General features: G+C 44.3%; 1 protein-coding gene across 2 annotated transcripts in view; it reads left to right on the forward strand.

Moving 5' to 3' along the window:
• SUCLG2 (succinate-CoA ligase GDP-forming subunit beta) overlaps positions 1-24311 on the forward strand; it is a 331995-nt gene that overhangs the window by 54479 nt on the left and 253205 nt on the right. For both annotated transcript variants that reach the window (XM_066350978.1, XM_066350979.1), the window contains exon 2: positions 23995-24136. In XM_066350978.1, the coding sequence (XP_066207075.1) occupies positions 23995-24136 (142 nt within the window). The remainder of the gene's footprint in view (positions 1-23994; positions 24137-24311) is intronic.

A 24311-nucleotide genomic window follows, 5' to 3' on the forward strand; every position in this document is an offset into this window, starting at 1 on the left:
CCTCCTGGTGTGCTGTGAGGATGCCCCTGCAGTGTGGGTCACTGAGGTCCTCCTGCTGCTGTGAGGATGCCCCTGCTGTGTGGGTCACTGAGGTCCTCCTGGTGTGCTGTGAGGATGCCCCTGCAGTGTGGGTCACTGAGGTCCTCCTGGTGTGTTGTGAGGATGCCCCTGCCGTGTGGGTCACTGAGGTCCTCCTGCTGCTGTGAGGATGCCCCTGCCGTGTGGGTCACTGAGGTCCTCCTGGTGTGCTGTGAGGATGCCCCTGCAGTGTGGGTCACTGAGGTCCTCCTGGTGTGTTGTGAGGATGCCCCTGCCGTGTGGGTCACTGAGGTCCTCCTGCTGCTGTGAGGATGCCCCTGCCGTGTGGGTCACTGAGGTCCTCCTGGTGTGCTGTGAGGATGCCCCTGCCGTGTGGGTCACTGAGGTCCTCCTGGTGTGCTGTGAGGATGCCCCTGCAGTGTGGGTAACTGAGGTCCTCCTGGTGTGCTGTGAGGATGCCCCTGCCGTGTGGGTCACTGAGGTCCTCCTGGTGTGCTGTGAGGATGCCCCTGCAGTGTGGGTCACTGAGGTCCTCCTGCTGCTGTGAGGATGCCCCCTGCCGTGTGGGTCACTGAGGTCCTCCTGCTGCTGTGAGGATGCCCCTGCAGTGTGGGTCACTGAGGTCCTCCTGCTGCTGTGAGGATGCCCCTGCAGTGTGGGTCACTGAGGTCCTCCTGCTGCTGTGAGGATGCCCCCTGCCGTGTGGGTCACTGAGGTCCTCCTGCTGCTGTGAGGATGCCCCCTGCCGTGTGGGTCACTGAGGTCCTCCTGCTGCTGTGAGGATGCCCCTGCAGTGTGGGTCACTGAGGTCCTCCTGGTGTGCTGTGAGGATGCCCCTGCAGTGTGGGTCACTGAGGTCCTCCTGGTGTGCTGTGAGGATGCCCCTGCCGTGTGGGTCACTGAGGTCCTCCTGGTGTGCTGTGAGGATGCCCCTGCAGTGTGGGTCACTGAGGTCCTCCTGCTGCTGTGAGGATGCCCCCTGCCGTGTGGGTCACTGAGGTCCTCCTGCTGCTGTGAGGATGCCCCCTGCCGTGTGGGTCACTGAGGTCCTCCTGCTGCTGTGAGGATGCCCCCTGCAGTGTGGGTCACTGAGGTCCTCCTGGTGTGCTGTGAGGATGCCCCTTGCCGTGTGGGTCACTGAGGTCCTCCTGCTGCTGTGAGGATGCCCCTGCCGTGTGGGTCACTGAGGTCCTCCTGCTGCTGTGAGGATGCCCCCTGCCGTGTGGGTCCGTGAGGTCCTCCTGCTGCTGTGAGGATGCCCCTGCCGTGTGGGTCACTGAGGTCCTCCTGCTGCTGTGAGGATGCCCCTGCCGTGTGGGTCACTGAGGTCCTCCTGCTGCTGTGAGGATGCCCCTGCCGTGTGGGTCACTGAGGTCCTCCTGGTGTGCTGTGAGGATGCCCCTGCAGTGTGGGTCACTGAGGTCCTCCTGCTGCTGTGAGGATGCCCCTGCTGTGTGGGTCACTGAGGTCCTCCTGGTGTGCTGTGAGGATGCCCCTGCAGTGTGGGTCACTGAGGTCCTCCTGGTGTGCTGTGAGGATGCCCCTGCAGTGTGGGTCACTGAGGTCCTCCTGCTGCTGTGAGGATGCCCCTGCAGTGTGGGTCACTGAGGTCCTCCTGCTGCTGTGAGGATGCCCCTGCAGTGTGGGTCACTGAGGTCCTCCTGCTGCTGTGAGGATGCCCCCTGCCGTGTGGGTCACTGAGGTCCTCCTGGTGTGCTGTGAGGATGCCCCTGCCGTGTGGGTCACTGAGGTCCTCCTGGTGTGCTGTGAGGATGCCCCTGCCGTGTGGGTCACTGAGGTCCTCCTGGTGTGCTGTGAGGATGCCCCTGCAGTGTGGGTCACTGAGGTCCTCCTGCTGCTGTGAGGATGCCCCCTGCCGTGTGGGTCACTGAGGTCCTCCTGGTGTGCTGTGAGGATGCCCCTGCAGTGTGGGTCACTGAGGTCCTCCTGGTGTGCTGTGAGGATGCCCCTGCAGTGTGGGTCACTGAGGTCCTCCTGCTGCTGTGAGGATGCCCCCTGCCGTGTGGGTCACTGAGGTCCTCCTGGTGTGCTGTGAGGATGCCCCTGCCGTGGGGTCACTGAGGTCCTCTTGGTGTGCTGTGAGGATGCCCCCTGCAGTGTGGGTCACTGAGGTCCTCCTGGTGTGCTGTGAGGATGCCCCCTGCCGTGTGGGTCACTGAGGTCCTCCTGGTGTGCTGTGAGGATGCCCCTGCCGTGTGGGTCACTGAGGTCCTCCTGCTGCTGTGAGGATGCCCCCTGCCGTGTGGGTCACTGAGGTCCTCCTGCTGCTGTGAGGATGCCCCTGCCGTGTGGGTCACTGAGGTCCTCCTGCTGCTGTGAGGATGCCCCTGCCGTGTGGGTCACTGAGGTCCTCCTGCTGCTGTGTGGATCTCCAGAATGGTGTTGGAAGTGGTGTTCAATAGTATTATAAAAGTCACAGTAATTATAAATGATACTAGCTAGTATTTTTTGAGCTCTCATTATGTGACAGGCTATTGTAAGCACTCCTATGTAGTAACTCATTTTATCCTCATGATTACTCTGTTTAATCATCCCCATTTAATGACTGAGGGCCAGAGGGCTTGAGTAGACAGACAGAAAGTGGTGAAACCAGGAGTCAAGAGGAAGAGGAAGCTAGGTCAGTATGGCATGCATAGACATGTGCATAACTCTCAAGGAATGGTTTGAATTTGGGGACAGGTACTGTCTGGACTGAGTTCCGGCAATTTCCTGAGCAAGGTCGATTTAAACAATATTGTTTTCCTGCTACTGTGTTCTATCAAATTGACTGGCATGAACTTGTCAGGGACAAAGCTAAGACATACTAGTATAGGCCCAAAGATTGAACCCTGATTGAAAGGAATAGTAATGAGTGAGCAGTGAGCTTATCTCAGATGACTTAGAGTTAGTTCGCCTAGGCCGCTGTTGATTGATTCTTTTGGCTAAAATACCACTGTGATCTGTATTCATCTTGAGTCAATTTGCTTATAAGAGATGTCAGTTTACTTTGTGTGGCCTGAAATTCTTGAAATCTGTTCAGAGTTCTATAGGCTCTGGACTCTCACCTTGGTAATGGCCAAGAATTCGCAAAAGAAAGATAAATCCCTTCCTATTGTGACACCAAAGAGCTTTTACTAATACCCTGAGCATGACAAGGTCCTGGATAGATGTCGCAGGTTTGTGTGGATGCAGAAGAGAGCTGTTATAGTGTGAGGATTGGATAACACATGGACGGTGTCCAGGTGGAAAGGTGGTGTTTCTGCTCTGTCCCATGTTTAGACCGCATCTGAAAATGTGCCCTTTTCTGAACTATACGGTTATAAATAAATACCTTATTCCGGTAATGGAGTAGCTTATAATGTACTAACTGGTAACACATAACACAATGATAACCTCTAGACAAAATACACAAAATAAGAAAAAATTTTCAAAAATATTAAAATATTTGTAGGTGTTAGACGAGAATAACTGAAATTAAGCAAAAACTGGAGAGGATTCCACCCTTGAAATAAGAAAAGTGTACTGAATGAGAACACTTTGAATGAGAATTGAGAGTTCCTCAGAGTGTCCTCAGTCAGCCCAGGACAGTGAGCAGCTGTCCACTGAAATGGTATACTTACCTAATGAAGCTTAGGCTTCACTATCGCCAGGAAAAATTGTTGACACTGATGGCAAGCATTGTTTTTTAGTTGGTATTTATTATAACTAGATATATCCTGGTGTCTCATTATGGGATGTTTATTTAATTTTATGTGGACTTGGGGACTTACATAATTTTACAGATTATAGAACATGAGGAAGTCAGGTGTAGAAGTTGGAGTCAGGGAATGGTAACCACATGGATTTTGGTTTAAAACTTGGTTTTTGAAAGTGTGCAAAAACTTTATTTGCTTTTTCTGTTTTAAAGGTTTTACTACCTTTGTGTAAATGATTTCAGTACAGAAATTGTCGTGCACTGCAATGTTTATGAATATTGATATCATAAATATTTAATAGATACATTTTTCTAGTAAGTACTTCAGCATGGAATTAGAGAAATTTTTACCTAAATCAGTCTGTGAAACAGCCATAAAAACATCATCATGTCCTTTTGAATAACCTTAAAAACATTTTGCTTTTCATTATTAATTTGTTCTGCTTTTGGTTCCTGGCTTATGTACATTGATTAAACAAAAACAAAAATAGTACAGGTACATTTATCCCTCTACACTGTGAGTTCTAGAGCTCAGGGTGGTGGAAAGCATAGTCAGACAAGCTCACATTTACATTTCAATATGAAGGATTACAAATGATCTTTTTACATGTTTGTTAAATTTGTGGAAGATCAAATGGGTCCTTTTCTTGACTGGATGATTCTGGTGATGGCATACTTACACAATAATGAAAGCATTTATGGAGTATCTGTTTTGTGTTAGGCACTGTAATACATACTTCAAAGGGAGGACCTTATTGATGACTGATGATAACCTGACAATGTAGTGATTAAGGCAGGGGTCCCCATACTTTTTACACAGGGGCCCAGTTCACTGTCCCTCAGACCGCTGGAGGGCCGCCACATACAGTGCTCCTCTCACTGACCACCAATGAAAGAGGTGCCCCTTCCGGAAGTGCGGCGGGGGCCAGATAAATGGCCTTAGGGGGCTGCATGCAGCCCGTGGGCCGTAGTTTGGGGACGCCTGGTAAGGTCATTGACTCCAGAAGTTTGGTTTCAATCCCTGTGACCTTGGAAAAATATCTGTCTCTCTGTGCTTTGGTTTTCCATCTGCATTTGGACAAAACAATCCTTTTCCTACCTTGCTGTTTCCAGAGTACTGCAGCAGAATGGAGATGCCGCTCCTAATCATCTCATTAATAGTCATGTTCATTACCTTAGTGGGGCCAAGACTCATGAGCAGGCCTCTGACTCCAGTGTCTGTGATCTAAGCCACCACACAGCATATCTGAGTGTGCTGCCTGGCATGTAGTGGGCACACAATGAATGTGCTCTGAGGCACATCTTTATAGAGTTTGGGTTTGAATGGCTTGTTTGGCTATTTGTAGCTAGTATATAGCTGGATGAAGAGAAAACCTTTTCAGCCTTGGATTCTTTAAGTCAAATAGTAGGCATGTGGGCTACAATCTGTGTCAGTCTAGAAATATGAGTACTGGCCTATTGCCCAGGGAAGAGCCTGTCTTGTCTAATATTATTTGTCATGAGAATCGTGAAGGCAGGTCAGTGGTCTCAGTTTTAGACTGAAGGTCATTTTCCAGTGGCCTTTATATCTAATTAATTATCATTTAGCAAGTCCTTATGAAGGGCCTCACTCATGCTGGGACTGTCTAGGTGTGTGCTGCGGAGACCATCCCATCCAGTGGGTTATGCCAACTACTGGAGAATCACAGCAGCATATAACTGCACTTTGGGATGTACTCTGAGGGGCGTGATGGACTGTGCTGAGAAAGTTTAACTTGGACGTGACTGCTGATATTGGCTTTGGTGGGAGTCAGCACAGATTTTCTGTAAAGGAACATAGAGTAAATATTTTGGGCTTCTGGGCCTTATGTTTTCTATTGGAACCACTTACTTCTATCTTCGCAGTGAAAGCAGCCCTGGACAGTATGTAAATGAATGCGTGTGGCTGTGTCCAATGAAACTTGATTGACTAAAATAAGGCGGTGGGCAGGTATGACCAGTGGGCTGTAGTTTGCTAAGCCCTGATTTTGGGACTTAGGAAAGGTTTTCTAGAGAAAGGTATTCACTTGTTAAGGTAATGTATGTGTCATCGGTTCAGACTTCAAAAGACATGCAGGATAATATAGTAAAAATGAAGGCTCTTATACCCCCTGCCCTTCCTCAGAAGAGAGCACTCTTGTCAGCTTTGGGCGTATTGTTGTGTATACATAGGTTATTTTGTAAGCCACCCCTGTAAATTCGAATGTACTTTTATAAAGCCATTTATATGGTGAGGTGAGTTAGGCAAGTTTTGTCTTAGAAATAGCTGGAGCTTCTGATTTGGGACTGCTGTATTCAGGGACGGTGTGAGGCCAGGGGATGGCCTGTTGTTAGTTTCTCTGTCAGTACACGGGACACAGTCTTTCAGAACTTAATGTAGATGAGGACTGTGAGGTTACTGTCTGCTCATGAGACATTCTGATAATAACAATGATGTTGGCGAGAGAAGTAACACCTCTGAGACTGCCATTGAATGGCATATAAAATGGGCATTCTGGAGCTTCCTGGGGCCGATATGCTCGAATCAATCAAGCCATGGCTTCAGTAGAGGAAGAGAGAGAGAGAGAGAGAGAGAGAGAAAGGAGGGGGAGGGAGGAGAAGCAGATGGTCACCTCTCCTGTGTGCTCTGACCAGGAATCCAACCCGGGACTTCCACACACCGGGTTGATGCTCTACCATTGAGCAAATCAGCCAGGGCCAGGAGAGGAACTTCTAGGTAATTTTTTAAAATTAAATTTATTGGGGTATTAACATTGGTTAATAACATTCTATAAGTTTCAGATGTACAATTCTATACTACATCGTCTGTATCCTGCATTGTGTGCTTACCACCCAAAGTCTAGTTTCCTTCCATCGCCATCTATTGGCCTAGTTCACCCTCTTCATCCTCTTCTCACCCCCCTTTTTCTCTGTAATCACCATACTAGCATCTGCCTATGACTTTGCTTCTTTTGTTTGCTTATTTGTTGCTTTCTGTTTTGTTTTATATCCCACCAACATATGAGTGACATGATATGGTTCTTGCTTTTTTATATCTGACTTATATCGCTTAGCATGATGCTTTCAAGATCCATCCATGTCACAAATGAAAACGTTTCATCTCTTTTTATGCCAGAGTGGTATTCCATTGTATACATGTACCTCATTTTCTTTATCCAGTCATCCACTGAAGGACCCTTAGGTAGTTTCCATGTCTTGGCTACCATGAATAATGCTGTAGTGAACATTTTTGATGGCCAGAATATGTCTGTCTAATGTATTATACCTTTTCAAGTACAATTTGGGCTGTGTTCTCCATGAACTTTTAAAAAAAATTATTATTATTTTTACTACAGAGACAGAGAGTGAGTCAGAGAGAGGGATAGACAGGAACAGAGAGAGATGAGAAGCATCAGTCATTAGTTTTTCATTGCGCCTTGCAACACCTTAGTTGATCACTGATTGCTTTCTCATATGTGCCTTGATGGCAGGCCTTCAGCAGACCGAGTAGCCCCTTGTTGGAGCCAGCGACCTTGGGTTCAAGCTGATGAGTTTTGCTCAAACCAGATGAGCCTGTGCTCAAGCTGGCGACCTCGGGGTCTTGAACCTGGGTCCTCTGCATCCCAGTCCGACGCTCTATCTGCTGCGCCACTGCCTGGTCAGGCTAAAAAATTTTTTTTATTGAATCTCTTACACCAGGGGTCCCCAAACTTTTTACACAGGGGGCCAGTTCACTGTCCCTCAGACCGTTGGAGGGCCGGACTATAAAAAAAAACTATGAACAAATCCCTATGCACACTGCACATATCTTATTTTAAAGTTAAAAAAAACAAAACAGGAACAAATACAATATTTAAAATAAAGAACAAGTAAATTTAAGTCAACAAACTGACCAGTATTTCAATGGGAACTATGGGCCTGCTTTTGGCTAATGAGATGGTCAATATCCGGTTCCTATTTGTCACTGCTAGCCATAACAAGTGATATGTGCTCCTCTCACTGACCACCAGTGAAAGAGGTGCCCCTTCCGGAAGTGCAGCGGGGGCCGGATAAATGGCCTCAGGGGGCCGCATGTGGCCCGCGGGCCGTAGTTTGGGGACCCCTGTCTTACACAGAAAGGGTGACATTGGCCAATAAGATTATACAGGTTTCAGGTGCACAGTTCTACAGTACGTGATCTGTACATTGCGTTGTGTGCTCACCACCCATGTCAACTCTCCCTCCATCACCCCATGAACTTTTCTCTTTTGTTTCTCTTTCACGATGTTGGTGGGCCTCTGTTGTTTAATCTCTTTTGATACTGTGCTTAGGGCATCCTGCCATCAGTGTCTGGGAGCAGGGCAGAGTGTGTATATACCAGTAACTGGTCTTTTGTGGTGTCTGAAGTAGCCTCGGGCACTGTCACCTCTCAGGGCCATGTGCCCACAATTTACCATCCTTGTCCAGGAGTGTACCCTCTGCTCAGTCGTTCTCATGGTTGCCTTGGCCCCTCCTATGCTCTGTGTGTATCCAGCTTTCGAGTTTAAAATGTAACCAGGGCTACTCCCACTTTCGGTACAGCCCTGTCCTGGGCTTGCTTAGCTGTGGATTCTGCTTCAGTCTAGTTCATACTTGCCTGCTGTTCTTTAGGGTTTCCTCTTGATATCTGTTCTCCCATGCACACTCCCTCCATTCTTCTTATTTCTTCCAGTGCTGCTGTGAATGTTTTGTCTAGATAGCTTGGTGCAATCTTGTGTTCTTTCTTTCTGTTTTCCCACTCTGCTTAGCACTGTGTCTAACCCTGTAGTGATTTTTACTGCTGGGGGTGGGGGGACGGGCTTGGTCTTGAGGCCTCAGGTCACTTCTCCAGGTGTGGCTGTGGCAGCATTCCTTCAGGTGTTCCCTCTGCCTGGTACGGCCAGGTACCTCAAAGATAGCAGGTTCTAGAGACCAATTTTGAGGTGACTCTCACCTTCTCTACACAAAAGAGGAAGTCCTCAAGAGAAGAGAGTAAGGCCCTACAGGGGAGGGTTATTTAGGCCTGTTGATCCTTGGATACCCATTTGGATACTGGCTGGATCTGATTGTTGGAAACTAATGGAACGCCGTATTGCCACCGTTGTATTTCTTGCTTCTCTGGGGTTACTTCTTGATCCCAGGCCAGATTGAAAAGGATTTTACTTTCCAACATATTGTAAGGTTATGATGGTTGATATTCTCATTTAACATTAGTGAACAGGGTTAGAAGGTCACCTCCCAAAGAGTGACAGGGAAAGAAGCTTCTGCAAGTATCAATCTCACCCTCTTAAGCCCATTTTTCACTATCAGCTGCACCTGCCATTATGACAGCACCAAGCAGTACATCACAGTTTGCTCTTTTTTGCCTCAATTTCTCTTTTAACTTAGCTTGGACCAGTTGTTAAATTGTGATAATGTCATGGGGCATTTTGCTATAGATTCCTAGAAGAAAAATCATTAAGATTAAATTTTTTTTGATATTCCTTATTGAAACTTCCAATTTTAGGAGGGTATTTTATGATGAGAATATGATTTTATTATTGTTTTTTTGCTACTGAGATATTGTCAGATTGTTTATTTGCCAAGAGTCCGTTTGTCTATGTGTGCTTTTCCAATTTTTCAGTTTTCAAATGAATGACAGTAGTTCTTTTAGAAGTTTTCTGTAGGGAAGTAGATGTCGTGTCCTACATTGTGGTCTAAATTCTCTTTTCAGGGATTATTTTGAAGTTTAATTCTCATGTTATTTGGTTTTGAAAGCTACATGTACAGATACAGGTAAGGTTCAGCTCCTCTCTGCCTCCCCACTCTGGCTGAGAACCTCAGATTATTGCCGGAGCAGAGGGGACGAATGGGAATTGAAAGATTTGGCACATGGAATACTGGGAGGGCAATGGGATTTCATGCTTAAGATGTTCATTTCTCCTATAAATGGGGATTCTGACAATGGAAACATGAAAACAGGAACACTTTCTACAACATTATCTTTCTTAATAGAACATTCTAAGAATTAGTTTACCACAGCAGTAATAAAGTCCCTTTCTAAAAACAAAGAGTGGACTGAGAACCTTGCAGACACCACTTATCATTCTGTACAGCAAATCTTCAAATGTCAGAGAGCCAATCTGGGGAACTTGCTCCGCAAAGGTCGCTCAGTTACTTCTCTCCGAGTCATTTCTTCCAGCATGCTGGTTGACAGGCGAACTTGTGAGATTAAGTTAACGAGGTCACTCAAAACTGCTGCTCTAAAGAAGTGATGAGAAGTCTATTTCTATCAGGTAAATCCCATTAAACTCAAATGTATCCTAAACTATTAAGTGCTATTAGATTGTTAGAATGAGCATGAGTGAGTTGATTGAACTGAAGTCTGCTCCTTGCAAGCTTTCACTGAATTTATTGGAAGGGACTCTGGGGATTAATTTAAGGAGAAACTGAAGGGGGTAGCAGGAGGAGCCCCATCTGATGCACTGAGCTGACACATCTGACTCCTTGTAATGGCTATGCCAAACACGCCTCTCAATACCTTATCTGTTTAGACTTCTGTGGCATCCTAAGGAAAGAACAATACATTTTCAAAGAAGTGGTAAAGCAAAGGAAAAGGAGTTTGAGCTTTTAGGAGAAGCAAGTTGTAGGCAGGTAAAATATAGGGACATTAATGGGAGAGAAGCATTCGTTAGTGAGATGGCCATGTTGATTCCTATGCACAGTCTCTGGGCTAAGTGTAGTTTGTCTCACAGTTAACAATTGTCCTGCCCTTCCTGGTGGAGGTAGCAGTGGGGGCTGAGAGGCTTTCTTGCATCTGCTTTTTTTAGTTGCCTTCAGCTCAAAATAATTCTCATGCATATTTTGGGGTGCATATTCTGGACTCCTTCATTTGTCTCCATTGCATTGTTTAGTATTTCTATTCCTATTTAAGTCTGCACGCTATTATGTGACCCTCTTATATCTCACTTGCTTATTTTTCCCTAAATTTTGCTTTGGAAATACATGTACATTGATGGATGGGGCTATAGCAGAGCTGTTTGCCTGTGGCCACTGGGACTAATATTGAATAATGAAGAAGGTTAGAAGATCAAAGATCCAGCAACTCTGATGTGGAGGAGGAATGATGTACAGGTATCTCAATAATTAAGTGTTATGCAAAGGCCAGTTTGGGCAAAAAAAATCTAAAGAAATACTTTTTTATGATACATAAAATTCACTAGGTTTATATGAAGAGTGTAAAGTGTGTGTTGTGTGCATGTGTGTATGTCTGTCTAATACTAGTTCTTTTTACCTTAAACCCCACATTTAATTTGTGAGTAAGCTTTGCTTCCCACCAAAAGGGACCCAGAATCCCTCCATTTCCATTTCCAAGTCCACTGCCCTTGTCTGTTATTTGTTGAGGGTCTGCCAACCCAATTCTGTTTTTATAAATAAAGTTTTATTGGAACACAGTCATGCCCATTATTTTATATATTATCTATGCCTGTTTTATGCTACAAAGGCAGAGTTGAATAGTTTTAACAGAGACTATCTGGTCTCAAAACCTAAAATATTTATAATTCGGCTGTTTATAGGAAAAGGTTGTTGACTCTGGTCTGATTTAATGTAGCTCTCTGGTAACTGGTTTCATTGTCTTAACTGAAGACTATGTATAAATTCGATCTCACCCATCCTGCTTAAAACTGATAGAAAGCTCTGGCCAGTAACTTACAAGTACCTGCATGGTCTGCTCTCTGATCCCCTTTGCATCCTCATCTCTCATCTTACTCCCCCCAGTCCCTGCTCACACGGACCCTTTTCCGTTTCTTCACATGTCCACCTTCTTTCTGTCTTCAGGGCTCTGCACAGATATCACTTTCTTGGAGGTCACCGCTCAGTCTACATTGGCCTCCAGAGTGCTTCAACTGTATTTTATTTCCTTCATATACCTTTCACTCTGTGATTACATTCTTCATTGTGTCTTCATGTCCTTCTTCCCTGGCTCCCCTTTTAGGACGCTCGCCCTCCAACAGCAGCTGGTCGGTGCAGCTGGCCTGTGATCTGGGATGCTAGGCAGCACAGTGGCCTCCACACACGAATGAATGACGCACGAGTTCTGCCAGTGTGGCCTTGGCAGGAGTTAAATACAAGTACATGTTTGTGCCCCATTAATTTGTTTTCCTGCTATGTCTCTGTAAGTCTTGCTCACTTCTGCTTACAATGTAAAATTGGGGTGATTTCCTCTGCAACATAGTTGAGCTGGCATGCTCTCCACTAGGGGACAGGCAGGCATTTTGAAACTATGCTACTCAGTGTTTTCAGCATCTTTTCTATGTTTATTTCTGCTCTTGTGTTAATGTGTTAATGTTTACCAAAGTTGTGGTTTGGTTTACCAAAGGGTTTCCTCCCTTTCTTTCTTGCTGTTGGAGGAGCAGAAGTCGGAGTTAGCCGAGTGAATTGTCCTCTGGGCATTTTTCCTGACTACAAAGAGTCTTACTTTTCTTAATACCTTAGAAAGACAGGCTGCTTCTCTGCTGAAGCTGGGATAACAAGAACCAGCCAGAATCTGTGAGAATCTTAATTCTTTTGACTTAGTGAAACCCATCCAGGACATCGCTCTCATTCAAAGCTTCCCATTTTCCCCCAAACCCCTTTCTCAGAGCAGCTGGATACCTTCCTGGGAGAGTCTGTAGGTCACCTTCTGCTGTTCCTTCTGTCCACATTTCATTGCCCTGTGGGCTGGGAGGCCGATCGCCATCGCTGTCTCATTGGAGACTAGGGACTCCATACCAGGCATGCCTCTGACAGTGCTGTGACTCTCATCAGGCCCTTTGTTTGAGCCTTAATTTGCTCATCTGTAAAATGGGCCTTGTCAGGTTTTTTCCCTCACAGGGTTGTGGTGAGAATTAAATGAGGTGATGCTCGTCAAGCCTAGAGTATGTAGAGATCCTGTAACTTCATGGAACTCACACATGTTAGCTAGTATGAGTTTTTTTTTTTGTTTGTTTGTTTGTATTTTTCTGAAGCTGGAAATGGGGAGAGACAGTCAGACAGACTCCCGCATGCACCCGACCGGGATCCACCCGGCACGCCCACCAGGGGCGACGCTCTGCCCACCAGGGGGCAATGCTCTGCCCCTCAGGGGTGTCGCTCTGTTGTGACCAGAGCCACTCTAGCGCCTGGGGCAGAGGCCAAGGAGCCATCCCCAGTGCCCAGGCCATCTTTGCTCCAATGGAGCCTTGGCTGCGGGAGGGGAAGAGAGAGACAGAGAGGAAGGAGAAGGGGAGGGGTGGAGAAGCAGATGGGCGCTTCTCCTGTGTGCCCTGGCTGGGAATCGAACCCGGGACTTCTGCATGCCAGGCCGACGCTCTACCACTGAGCCAACAGGCCAGGGTCTAGTATGAGGTTTGATTCAAAAATATAACTTAGTCGAATTACCTGTGGGGAAGGGGGAAGTCTCTTTTTCCCGCCTCTGTTTCTTTTTGGCTGGCAGGGTAAACAATCAAGAGGAGGCAGATTGACAAGAGAAAATCAAATGAATTCTTGTGCATGTGGGAACCTTATATGTAGGAGAGGTGCAGAGATAGACAAGGGGTTGAGGTATGTTAGACATCCTGAGCTAAGGTGCCTCGGGCATTTCTAAAGGTCACTGCAGGATGATAAGAAGGGCGGGCTTCAGGAATTAGTACTTTGTCCTGCCTTGTAGACAAGTGAAAAGAAGTTATCTCTGATAACCTGTCATGAGCAAGGCCCAATTCAAACTCTTCTAGATAAGTTTCTCTTAAACCTGAGGGTAAAGTTGTCTTTAGCTAAGGTGACCAACTTTTTTACAATGAAAAGGAGGACAAAAATAAATGGAAGAAAACAATATTGTAAATAAAAGAAACATTTTATTCATTGCAACAGTAATACACTATAATATGATAAATGCATAATAAAAACATTTGTAATGTTTTATATTGTAATCATGCTTACATGACTATTAATTTTTAATATAATTGTAAGAAAAAAGTACTCATTTAGATACAAATATGTCACATCACACGCAATGGATCGACTCTGCATCGATTGAATACAGACATTTACAGATTAGTCTTCCAATATCAAAAAGGAGGACATGTAGGAGGACACTTTTTGAGGGAGGACGGAACTTACAAAAGAAGGACTGTCCTCCCTACAGGAGGACGACTGGTCACTTTACTTGAGTGGCATGCCGCTCCTTCTGGACCCCACCCCCCGAGCAGAATTCATTCTAAAATAGGAAACTGGTATGATGGAATTTCTGGGTAGTCTGAAAGCTCAATTTTTTATTCTTTCCTGGGAGGACAAATTATTTTATTTCTAACAGGTGCTGTTCCCACCCACCCCTTACTGCCTGATTTAGAGAGGTGTGTATGTTCTATCAGAGCTGCCTTATAAATGAGCAAACATGGCCTCAGGCTCCCCATCTGATTTCTTGTAAAGAAGAGTTTAAGTATTGTTTCTCTTGATCAGGAAACATTAAAGTACTTTTCTAGCCATCTACTGTAATTAAATTCCACATGCCATCACATTCTTTCAGGCACCAGGCCATGTTTATGAGAGTTCCCAGTTGGTCAGTCACTTTGTTTTCTATTAAACGGAAAACAGGCATTTTTAGATCAGGAGTGGCAGTACATTTTCTTTTTCTGTGGTGGTTCCAAGTCCTTTTTTATTGATGTAGGGTTCATAGACTAACTCAGAAAAATCAGTCAGTCCATCAGCCACCCAATCAGAATAATAGAAAGCACATGGGTTTTTAGACAGACATGATTGAAACCTTGGCTCAAACTAGCTGAGTGTCCTTAGAGAAGTTACTCACCCTCTCTTACCTTTCAATTTCTTATCCCTGAGGTGGGGATTTCCTGTCGCAGATGTGGTAGAAAGCAGATTTACTTAGCACAATAGTACATTTTAAGTTGCTTAGAGAATGTGAGATTTGTCTGACCCTTCCTTTTGTAAATTCCTGTTCTATTTCTTTTTATGATTCTTGAGTGACTTAAGTATAGAGATTCCATTGTTAGAGTTTAAAAATACCTCCCTCATGCATTTAAAATGAGCAGTAGGACACCATAGGCCTTTTGTTTTCATCTGTGCCTGGTCACCTATTTTTAATCTAGTGATTACTGAGTACCTCCTTGTTACACTTTTCTCCCCCTTTGCTTTTCTACATGAAACAATAATAGCTAACAGTTTTGTTTTTTTTAGTACTTATGATATCCTGGGCCCTGTTTCAATTGATTTATAATATTAGCTTATTTAATTCTCATACCAGCTATGGAGATGGGCCTGTTAGTTTCCTGAGTTTGTAAATGAAGAAACTCAGGTCAGCTGCCTTTTCTTTTATCATCTTATGGGTAGCCGTTCTGTGCACCTCTGCTAGAGTGTAAGAACTCAGCCATAGTGGACTAGTTAATTGATTCATTTCCTTACAGTGTGCAAAGTAAGGATGTTACCAGATTAAAGGGGTTCATTTGCCTGTGCACACCAAGCCGACTAAGATACGAACAGGAGTTTGCAGCAAAGACAGTAAGGGTTTGCTTTTCGGAAGTGGCCCATGCCCAGAGACAGGTGAGCTAATGCTGGAAGACCTGGCTCCCTGAGTGTTTCTAGGCGATGGGCTATGTAGAGGGCTAAGTGAGTTAGGGTCAGTCGAGGTCTCTGCTGATTGGTCAACACTAAGGTAGGGGGTCATTAGTCATTGCATCTGGTTCTGATGTCAGCCATGGCGTCACTTCCTGCGGTTTTGCAAGGATGTGGTCAGTGGGGTCATTCTGGAGCTGAAACACACCGAGGCCTAAATATAGTATCTCTAGTTTGACTGAAACTCTATCCCTGGAGTCAGCAGACCTGAGGCTTTGTTCCTAAGATTATTTGATGGAAATCAGAACCTCAGTCTCCTGAGGGCTTAATGATTAAGGGAGTGGTCTTGCGGGGGAGCAGGAGGCAGGGAAGTCAGGGTGCTGAGTGAGGTCAGTTTGAATCAAAAGGAAAGAAAGGAGAAAAAGTCATATTAAAGCAATGAAGTTTCTCCCTGGAGAGGGGTAAGGAGCATTCTAGGTCTAGGTAACAGGGATGCTAATGCTGTATTTTCAGGAGCTTAGGCTGCTAGTCACATGCTATGTTGCTTTTCTCTCTGCTCAGAAAAATATTATTTTACAAATTATTATCATTATTATTATTTTTCCTCTTAAAATAGGATCCCAATTAATCTCTTTTATAGGGCAACAATTAAGTGGCTTCTTTTTCAAATCCTGTCTTAATCCTGTCTTAAGCAGTCAGGTCTTTTATTTTATGATACTTGTACTCAGATCTGTCTTCTCATCTGCACGAACACGTTTATTGGAAACCTGGTATTTCATAATGTAAGGCCAGTAACCACGGCTGCCATCACAGCCGCCTGGCCCATTGTAAAGCCAGCAGCCGTGGCCAGGGCCACTATCACAGCAGCCCGGCCCATGCAGGTTCGCATTGGATTCGGACAGTCGGTAAAGAAACAGCGGAGCCAAAAACTGGTGGGCCATAACCTTTAATCCTACCTTGCACCCGGCGGGCAAGTAAAAATACACACTGGGCTCCAAAACCCAGTCACACTCAGTGCTCACAAAGCCACTGACTTATCCGAGTTTCCTAGAATCAAAGGTTTCTAGCTCACCAACCTTATTCTCCTCAGTTCCCCATTTCCTTCCTTATCCCAGATACAAACTCTACACAAACTGGCATCTCACTCAGCACTCCGCCATCTTGGCTGCTTCTCCTGGCCCCCTCCACGTGGCCTCCTTTAGCTGCTGGCTCTACTCTCTCCGCTCTCTCATGCTAACCTCAGGAACCAAGCGGCAAGTTCCCGTTCTACCCCTATTTTATAGTGTAGCTTCACAACCTTTAATCCAATATACAAAATAGGGTAGTCTCTAATACAAAGTCACTTCTCTGAGGCATGATTGGATTGTACCACCTTACACCAAAAAGGGTAGGAAAGGCTTAATCCCAAAACCAAGCCCCAGGCTACAAGGATTCTGCCTGCCTTTAGCCCACCCCAACACACATTAATATCACCTGGGCAACGGCCTCTTTAACAAAGTGAGCATAATACATTTTATCTGCCCAACACTCATGCAGGTTCGCATTGGATTTGGACAGTCGGTAAAGAAACAACGGAGCCAAAAAAAAAAAAAATAAACAACGGAGCCAAGTACTGGTGGGCCATCATCTTTAATCCTAGCTTGCACCCAGAGGGCAAGTAAAAACACACACTGGGCTCCAAAACCCACTCATTCAGTGCTCACAAAGCTACTGACTTATTGGAGTTCCCTAGAATCAAAGGTTTCTAGCTCACCAGACTTACTCACCTCTGTTCCCCATCTCCTTCCTTCTCCCTGCACAAACTGCACAAAACTGGCTTCTCCTTCAACACTCCACCATCTTGGCTGCTTTTTCTGGCCTCCTCCACATGGCCTCTCCTCTCCTCTCTGCTTTCCTCTATGCTCTAATGCTAATCTCAGGAACTGAGAGAGCAAGCTCCTGGTCTGCCCCACTTTATAGTGCAGAAATCAAAACCTTTAATCCAATATACAAAATAGGGAAGTCTCTAATACAAAGTCACTCACTTATCTGAGGCATAATGGGATTCCTCATGAGAGTGCACCACCCTACCGCAAAAAGGGTGGGAAAGGTTTAGTTCTAAAACCAAGCCCCAGACTACAAGGATCCTGCCTGCCCACAGCCTACCCCCAACACACATTAATATAATCACGCCCATCCCAAGTGGGAAGGGCAACTAATATCATCACCTGGGAGATGGGCTTCCACGTGGGCAGCGCCATCTTTAACAAAGCATAATACATATATTTTATCTGCACAACACCTAAGTTACTTGACTAAGGTAGATTTATGGGTGCTAATTTGCATACAGAATGATATTGGCAAAAACTGAACTAGAGCAAACACATACTAACTTTTGGCCTTCTATAGCCTGTTCAGGGTCTGCCTTCCTTGCCTTGCCCATAAAAAGACGGAATTTTATTTTCCTCTGCGTTGCTTGTTTGTGTTTCACAGCCTCATTACTGTTGAGAGCTCAGTCGAGGTTAAGAGCCCCTTCTTTGGAACACTTGAAGTTTACAGGAGGTGGTAGTTCTGTGTGACAGAGAATGCAAGCTTTGTCCCCCCAAACCCCTACTTGATTGCACACTGCAGTTCAAGAGTTCCACTGTGTTTAAGTAAGGGTGTAAGCCCTTTATTTTCCAGAGGAGTTAACAGAAACTCACAGCTATGCAGTTGTGTTGAAGCCTAGGTTCGCTTTTTCCTCTCAGTGTTGTTTTAAGTAGCTTTTCATTACACAAATAATAAATTATTTTTTTCTTAGATTAGGTTTAAGCCTTCCTTTGGTTACTGTCTTCCAGGTATGCCCTCCTCAAGCTTCCTGGCATTAGCTTGGTGAACTTCGCCTGGACCCTTTTCTGTACATTTATTTCTACAGAGCTCTGTCTTCAAAAGATACAGAATGTTGCTTTGTGTGTGGACATGTATGAAATATAAATATTATCCTGCTTTACATATTGAAAGAAACTTACTGATTTCTTTCAGTAACGTGCCTTGTAGAGCATTCAGTGTTAGGATGTTCATACTTACCAGGCTAGAGTGTGAGGCTAGTACGGGGTATTCCCAGATCTCAGTGGTAAACGCATCAGAGATTTATTTCTCATTCATGCAAACGTGGGTCAGGGGATGTCGAGGCAGTGGTCCTCCAATGTGACAACTCCTAACCCAGGCCACTTCTACCTCGTGACTCCACATGTAGCTTCCAGGTCCTGGCGGCCAGTGAGAAAGGTGCTAGAGGATTGCAAGTGGTTGCTTAAAAGTTTTGGCAAGCTAGTAACGGGGGAACTGAAGACATAGGGGAACACATGGATCCTGGGTGCTGTTGTTCTGGCATAGGTATTTCCAATTCCTCATATAGTCTGGATATACTGTGGTTTATTTAGCCAGGCTTCTTTTATTCCATAGGCATTTAGGTCACTTCCAACGTGACCTTTTACTGCAGTGGTTCTCAACCTTTCTAATGCTGTGACCCCGCAATACAGTTCCTCATGTTGCGGTGACCTCAAACCAAAAAATAATTTTGGTGGCTACTTCATAACTGTAATTTTGCTACAGTTATGATTCGGAATGTAAATACCTGATATGCATTATGTATTTTCCGATGGCTTTAGGCGACCCTGCCAGGGTCGCAACCCACAGGTTGAGAACCGCTGCTCTACTGTGTTTAACACTGCACAAAGGACCCCTGTATATATCCCTGATACATGTGTCAGTGTTTTGCCTGGTTAGACCCAACAAGTAGATTCCAGTTCATGGGATGTGGTGGGTGTTTTAGTTTTCATACATGCTGTCAAATTGTTTTTGAAGATAGTTGCACTGGTATTCTATTTGCACGAGTAGTATGTGAGAAAACAGTTCACTATCCCTGCACAGTGACATTAAACCTTCATTTTTTTTTTTCACATAATGGCTTCTCATTTTTGTTCTAATATCTATTTCTAATATCTTTATCTTTTCCTGACTACTGGTGAATTTTTGGCTCTTTCTAATGCTCCTTCATGCCACTTTCCTGAGTGAAGACTGTTGCTATGTAAACTGAGGACCATGAGTGTAGAGCCAGTGGGCATATGTGGCTCACAGATCCTCCCTTTGGGGGGCACCAGTTCAATGCCATTACTTTCTAGCCTCCCTTTATGCCTTTTTCCTCCTGTGGTGCTATTTCAGGAGTCGCTACACCTCTAATTTTAAAGCCATGGGGCCAAGGATGACTTCTTAGTCCTGTCATTTTTTCTGTGTAGCTGTCTAATTTTGTGCTTTGATTTGGGGGGCATGAGTTTTTGCCCACTTATTCATTGTCTATCTTTTGGTTCGCTTGGTCCTTTCTTTCTCTTTTCATTCTTTTTCTTCTATCTCTACCTTGTTCTTATAGGCCCTTAAATCTTTATATGCAGCTCTTCTTTTAAGTTGTATTTTCTTCTTGCCCTTCTAGCCTAGCGGTGGTCGCTCCTTCAGAGACATGGAAGGGAGGGAGCAGGAGGTTGTATATAAGTCCCACAGGAACCAGACCCAGGTGCCCGGCCACCTCACTGTTTTGAGAACATGATGCTATTCCCAATACGGTGACTTTGCCAAAATTTGTATGAAAAAGGAAAAAACAAGTGGAATTTGCCCAATTCCCACCCTGCCTCTGGCTCACTGTAGGATCCCTACGCATGTTACATCCCCTCTTTAGGCCTTGGATTCTTGCCTGTAAAATAAGGAGTTTGGACCTTACTAGTCCTTTCATACCTTGGAATCTGCCTTTTGCTCCTCTGCCTTGAGGGGTCATCTGCAGACTCTGGAGCATCAAGTCTTTTAACAAGGAAAGACTGACAGTTATAGAGTTACTAGAACCAGTGGAAGGCAAACAGAGTTAGGGAGGCAACCCAGAGACTGGCAGCAGGAGGAGTCCTTTGCCAACCCAGGGAGTGGAAGGAGGCGGAGTCATGAGTCCAGGGCCAGCTGATGGGTGCAGGAGGCCTGGTGAAGGGATTGGTAGGACTGGAATTACAGAAGAAAGGCTTGTCTGGAGGGACCTGGGACTTCAGAGGTGGTGTAGCCACTGCCGGAGTTGTTCCTGATTCAGAAAGAGGTAGACAAAAAAAGCCTCCTGTCCAATCTCTAGACAGAGCCTCAAATTAGCAAAATCTGAATGGAAAAGAGGGGCGAGAGCTGAAGGCAAGCAGGCAGATGATGCAGAAACAATGGGGAAAGGCCCTGTGCTGGAGGGTCTTGCATCTCCCTCCCGTTGCTCCCATTGCAGAGTTCATGGATTCCCTGGGAGGGTCCTGATTCATGCAGTGCAGGTATCAGCCTGCGAATATAACAGGTAGCTCTCTTTCTAGCAGGTGAAATAAGTGACTTCTACCATTCTGGTGTCTTAGGACAGACAGCACCTACCACACCTCTCCCCCTCCCTCCCACCCTCAGTCTGGAGCAGTGACACTTGTCCTTGCGTGCACTGGGCCAGTGTTTTATGCGAGTTCTGTTGCTGGTATGTGTTTGAAGATAGGAACATGATCTTACTCAACCCAATCTGTCTTTATCACCAGGGGACCTCTGGGATTGTGGGGCCAGAATCCAAATCCAGTTAACCAGCAGTATAACACAGTGACAATTACTGTTAATCAGAGAAGCTTTGCCATTTGATAGCCTCCTGAGATCTTATGCCAGTGAATTAACCTTCAGCCTGGGTTTCCTAATTTAAAAGATGTTTTTATAGTTAGGATAGGTGAGGTTCTGTAGATGGGCTAGGTTCTGCAACAGTAACAAATAATCCCCAGAATCTCAGTGAATAGAAGTACACAAAGGTTTATTTTTCACTACTCATTCATTGTGGATCACTTGGGGATGTGTTGGTCCTCTTTCTGGCCTCTGCCCATACATCAGCTGTCCTCTTGTATACTGTCATCCTCAGGTCAAGAGAGAGAGGATTTAGATTGGTGGGAGGGTTGGTATTCAGTGTTGGCCCATATGGATCACATCCCATATGTACTCAATTTACCAGCTGGAGTTAGTTACAAGGCCTCATCTGATTTCAACTACGCAAGGAAGTGCCTGGAGGAGGGAAAGTTAGGGATATTTGTTGGTTTGCGTTATTGACAGCTCTTGAGAAAGATAATAATACCTGACTTCATGTTAGTTTTCATTGTTGGATACACAAATGTTTAGTATGATGCTGAACACATGGTAAATGCTCCACTAGTAGACACAACTGTTTTCGTTATTATTATTATTCGGCATTTGATTACATGTATAGCATGCCTCACACCACCTATTTGCTTAGCAGATGTTTGCTCTCCTTTTTTTCTTCCTCCTGAAAATGCAGAAGGAGACTCAAATTGTTCCTCTCTAGATATATCACAAATTCTTAAGGAATGAAGTTGAGTTAATGAAATTTTAGACCCAGTGAGCAACCCTGTTTTTTCACATGTGGGGTTGACAAACAGATGATTATTGATCACTTTGTAGAGTGATAGCCTAGAATCAGCAGCTGTGTTCACTGTGTTAGTTTTCAATTTAAAAGCAACCGACTTAAAGGAGGCTTTCATCTGAGTCAGTGCAGGAACAGTCAGTATGTATTATATGTCTATGAAGCTGGTCTCTAGATCAATTGCAATTAGTTTGTAGCAGATTGCATTAAAATATCTAAAATTAATACAGTGTGTGCTCTGATGTAAAGAAATTAACTGTGACCACACTGTGACTATTTTTAGTCTCTCTCAAATGTTCTTTTCAGTCTGAATATTTTTTCCTTCTTTTAACTGCTTTAAATTGGTATGTCAACATAGACTTAATCTATTGATTCTTCCCCATTTGCCTTTGAAAAATGGTCCCAGAATATGGTGCATATCTAATTTGTAATCTTCTGTTTCTTTAGGGAGCTTTTATAAAACACCTAAAACTTGTTTTTCTTGGTATGTTATGTGATGAACTACTAAGGCTGTTGAGACAATGAATGTGCTCATTATTGAAATTTTGTGTTTTTTTAATTATTAATATTTCATCAAAATTTGAAAGTTCAGAAGTCTACCAAATCAGAACATTTATATAGTGTAATAGCCAGTAAGTGATGTGAGTATTGCCTACCTGGCAGTTTGTTTTTATCCCAGTGTATTTATTTCTAAAGAAGTACAGGCAGCTTCAACATCGAAAACATTATTTTCAGTAATACTAAGGATAGAACAGAGAGATATATTTAGCTTTAATCATGGTAAGATTTGAATTTTTTTTTAAGTGTGTGTAAATTATATTGTTTATAATAAGATCTGAAGGACTTTCCTATTTTTAGAGGTCATTTTCTGGGAATGAGAAACTATCTGAATTAGGGGACAAAAGGACAAAAAGCAGGGTTTGTTCATTTGGACATCTAACTGGCATTTTTTGTGTATCCTCCAGTTGCCAAGCACTGTCACATTCTTCATGAAGACACACTCTCTGCCTTTGAGGAGAGCCCCATCTAGTTGAAGGTGCTGGAACCTCTTGGGAGTGGTTCTTTGTCCAAAAGTGCTCCGTGAGTGTGCTGTAGCTTGGGGATTCCAAGAATGAAATGCCATTTTAGGGACACATTAGAGGTGCTAGAAGCGAATAGTTCTGTGTGGTACAGCCCTGTTGGCATCAGCTGGTGGTCTGTGATACTGTCTTGGCCATCCACCGAGTCCTTGACAGAAACCGTAGGGAAGTGTGTCGGGTGACCTTCTGCCTCCAGTCTTGTGACCCAGTTGTGTGATGGATATTTTGGTTTCTTTCTGCATTGATGGCCTTGTCATACTACCTCCCATGAGCAGTGGGTCTTTTAATCATGACTCATGGATAGAAATGAGCTCAAACAAGGTGTATTTATTTTTTCCTGTTTTTATTTTTCTGCTTTTAAAATTGGGCTATGGCTTGGATAGGGAATGCTCTTGATCTAATTGGATAAAATGAGAAAAATCTATTTCTTCATGTCATTCTGCCCTTTGGTTATTTTCTTTCAGCACAGATAAAAACTGATTGATGCGTAGCAAGGTTTCTTTCATACACCAATTGCAGTTTTTAGGAATTAGTTTAATTAATGGTGAGTCAGGTTACTGTACTTAGCTTTGCTGTGTGAAGGAGATAATCTCTTTAAACATGTAATGATTATATCTAGACTCCATTAAAAATTATGGTAAAGTAATGGATTAGTCTGTGGCCCATTGACCTCAAAGTGTTAAAAAAATTTCCTGAACTTCCTTAAAGTGATGAACAATTCATACAGGTATTTAAATGATAAGTGAACTTTATTTATTTGGGGTAGGAATGGGGGCGACATATACTATATAATAGAGTTCTTATCATTAAAAAATCTTTTTTATTTTAAAATACTTATAGACTTACAGGGAGCTATAAAAATAGTGCAAGAGTTTCGTGTTTCCTTCACCCAGCTTCCCCTAATGTTGACATTTCCCCTAGTTTTCCTGCATGCACAAAACCAGGAAATAGACATTGGTACATTACTGTTAACTAGTCACAGATCTTACTGAGTTTTCATAGTTTTTAGAACTTACGTGCATTTTGCATTAGAAAAACAAGCATGAAGAATTGATGTAGTAGACTTTTTTCTTTTGTATAAAATCTGTGTTGCTAATTGCCATTTGAGGGTACCTAAAAGACTGGCCATATAGATTGACTGTTATTTCTCGTTATTAAAAAGTGTTCTTACCCCCCCCCCCCCGCCTCGATTTCTCTAGGCACTTCATCTAACCCCCAGACGATGGCTGAACCTGCAGGAATACCAGAGCAAGAAACTGATGGCTGACAATGGAGTGAAAGTCCAGAGATTCTTTGTAGTGGACACTGCCAATAAAGCTTTGGAGGCTGCTAAGAAACTAAGTAAGCTAACTCAGACTGGTGAAATACTTGGCTCAAATTAGTGAATTCATGGGTAGCTGTTTCCCACCAGTTGAGCTGCTTTGTTGTGGGTTATGCTAACAGTGACAGATAGAGCGAAAAAACCCAACCAGCAAAACTGTTTTACAGGAAAAAGCAGCATATGGGATGTCACTCT

This window comes from Saccopteryx leptura, chromosome 10 (genome assembly GCF_036850995.1).
Source record: "Saccopteryx leptura isolate mSacLep1 chromosome 10, mSacLep1_pri_phased_curated, whole genome shotgun sequence".
Taxonomy (NCBI): domain Eukaryota; kingdom Metazoa; phylum Chordata; class Mammalia; order Chiroptera; family Emballonuridae; genus Saccopteryx; species Saccopteryx leptura.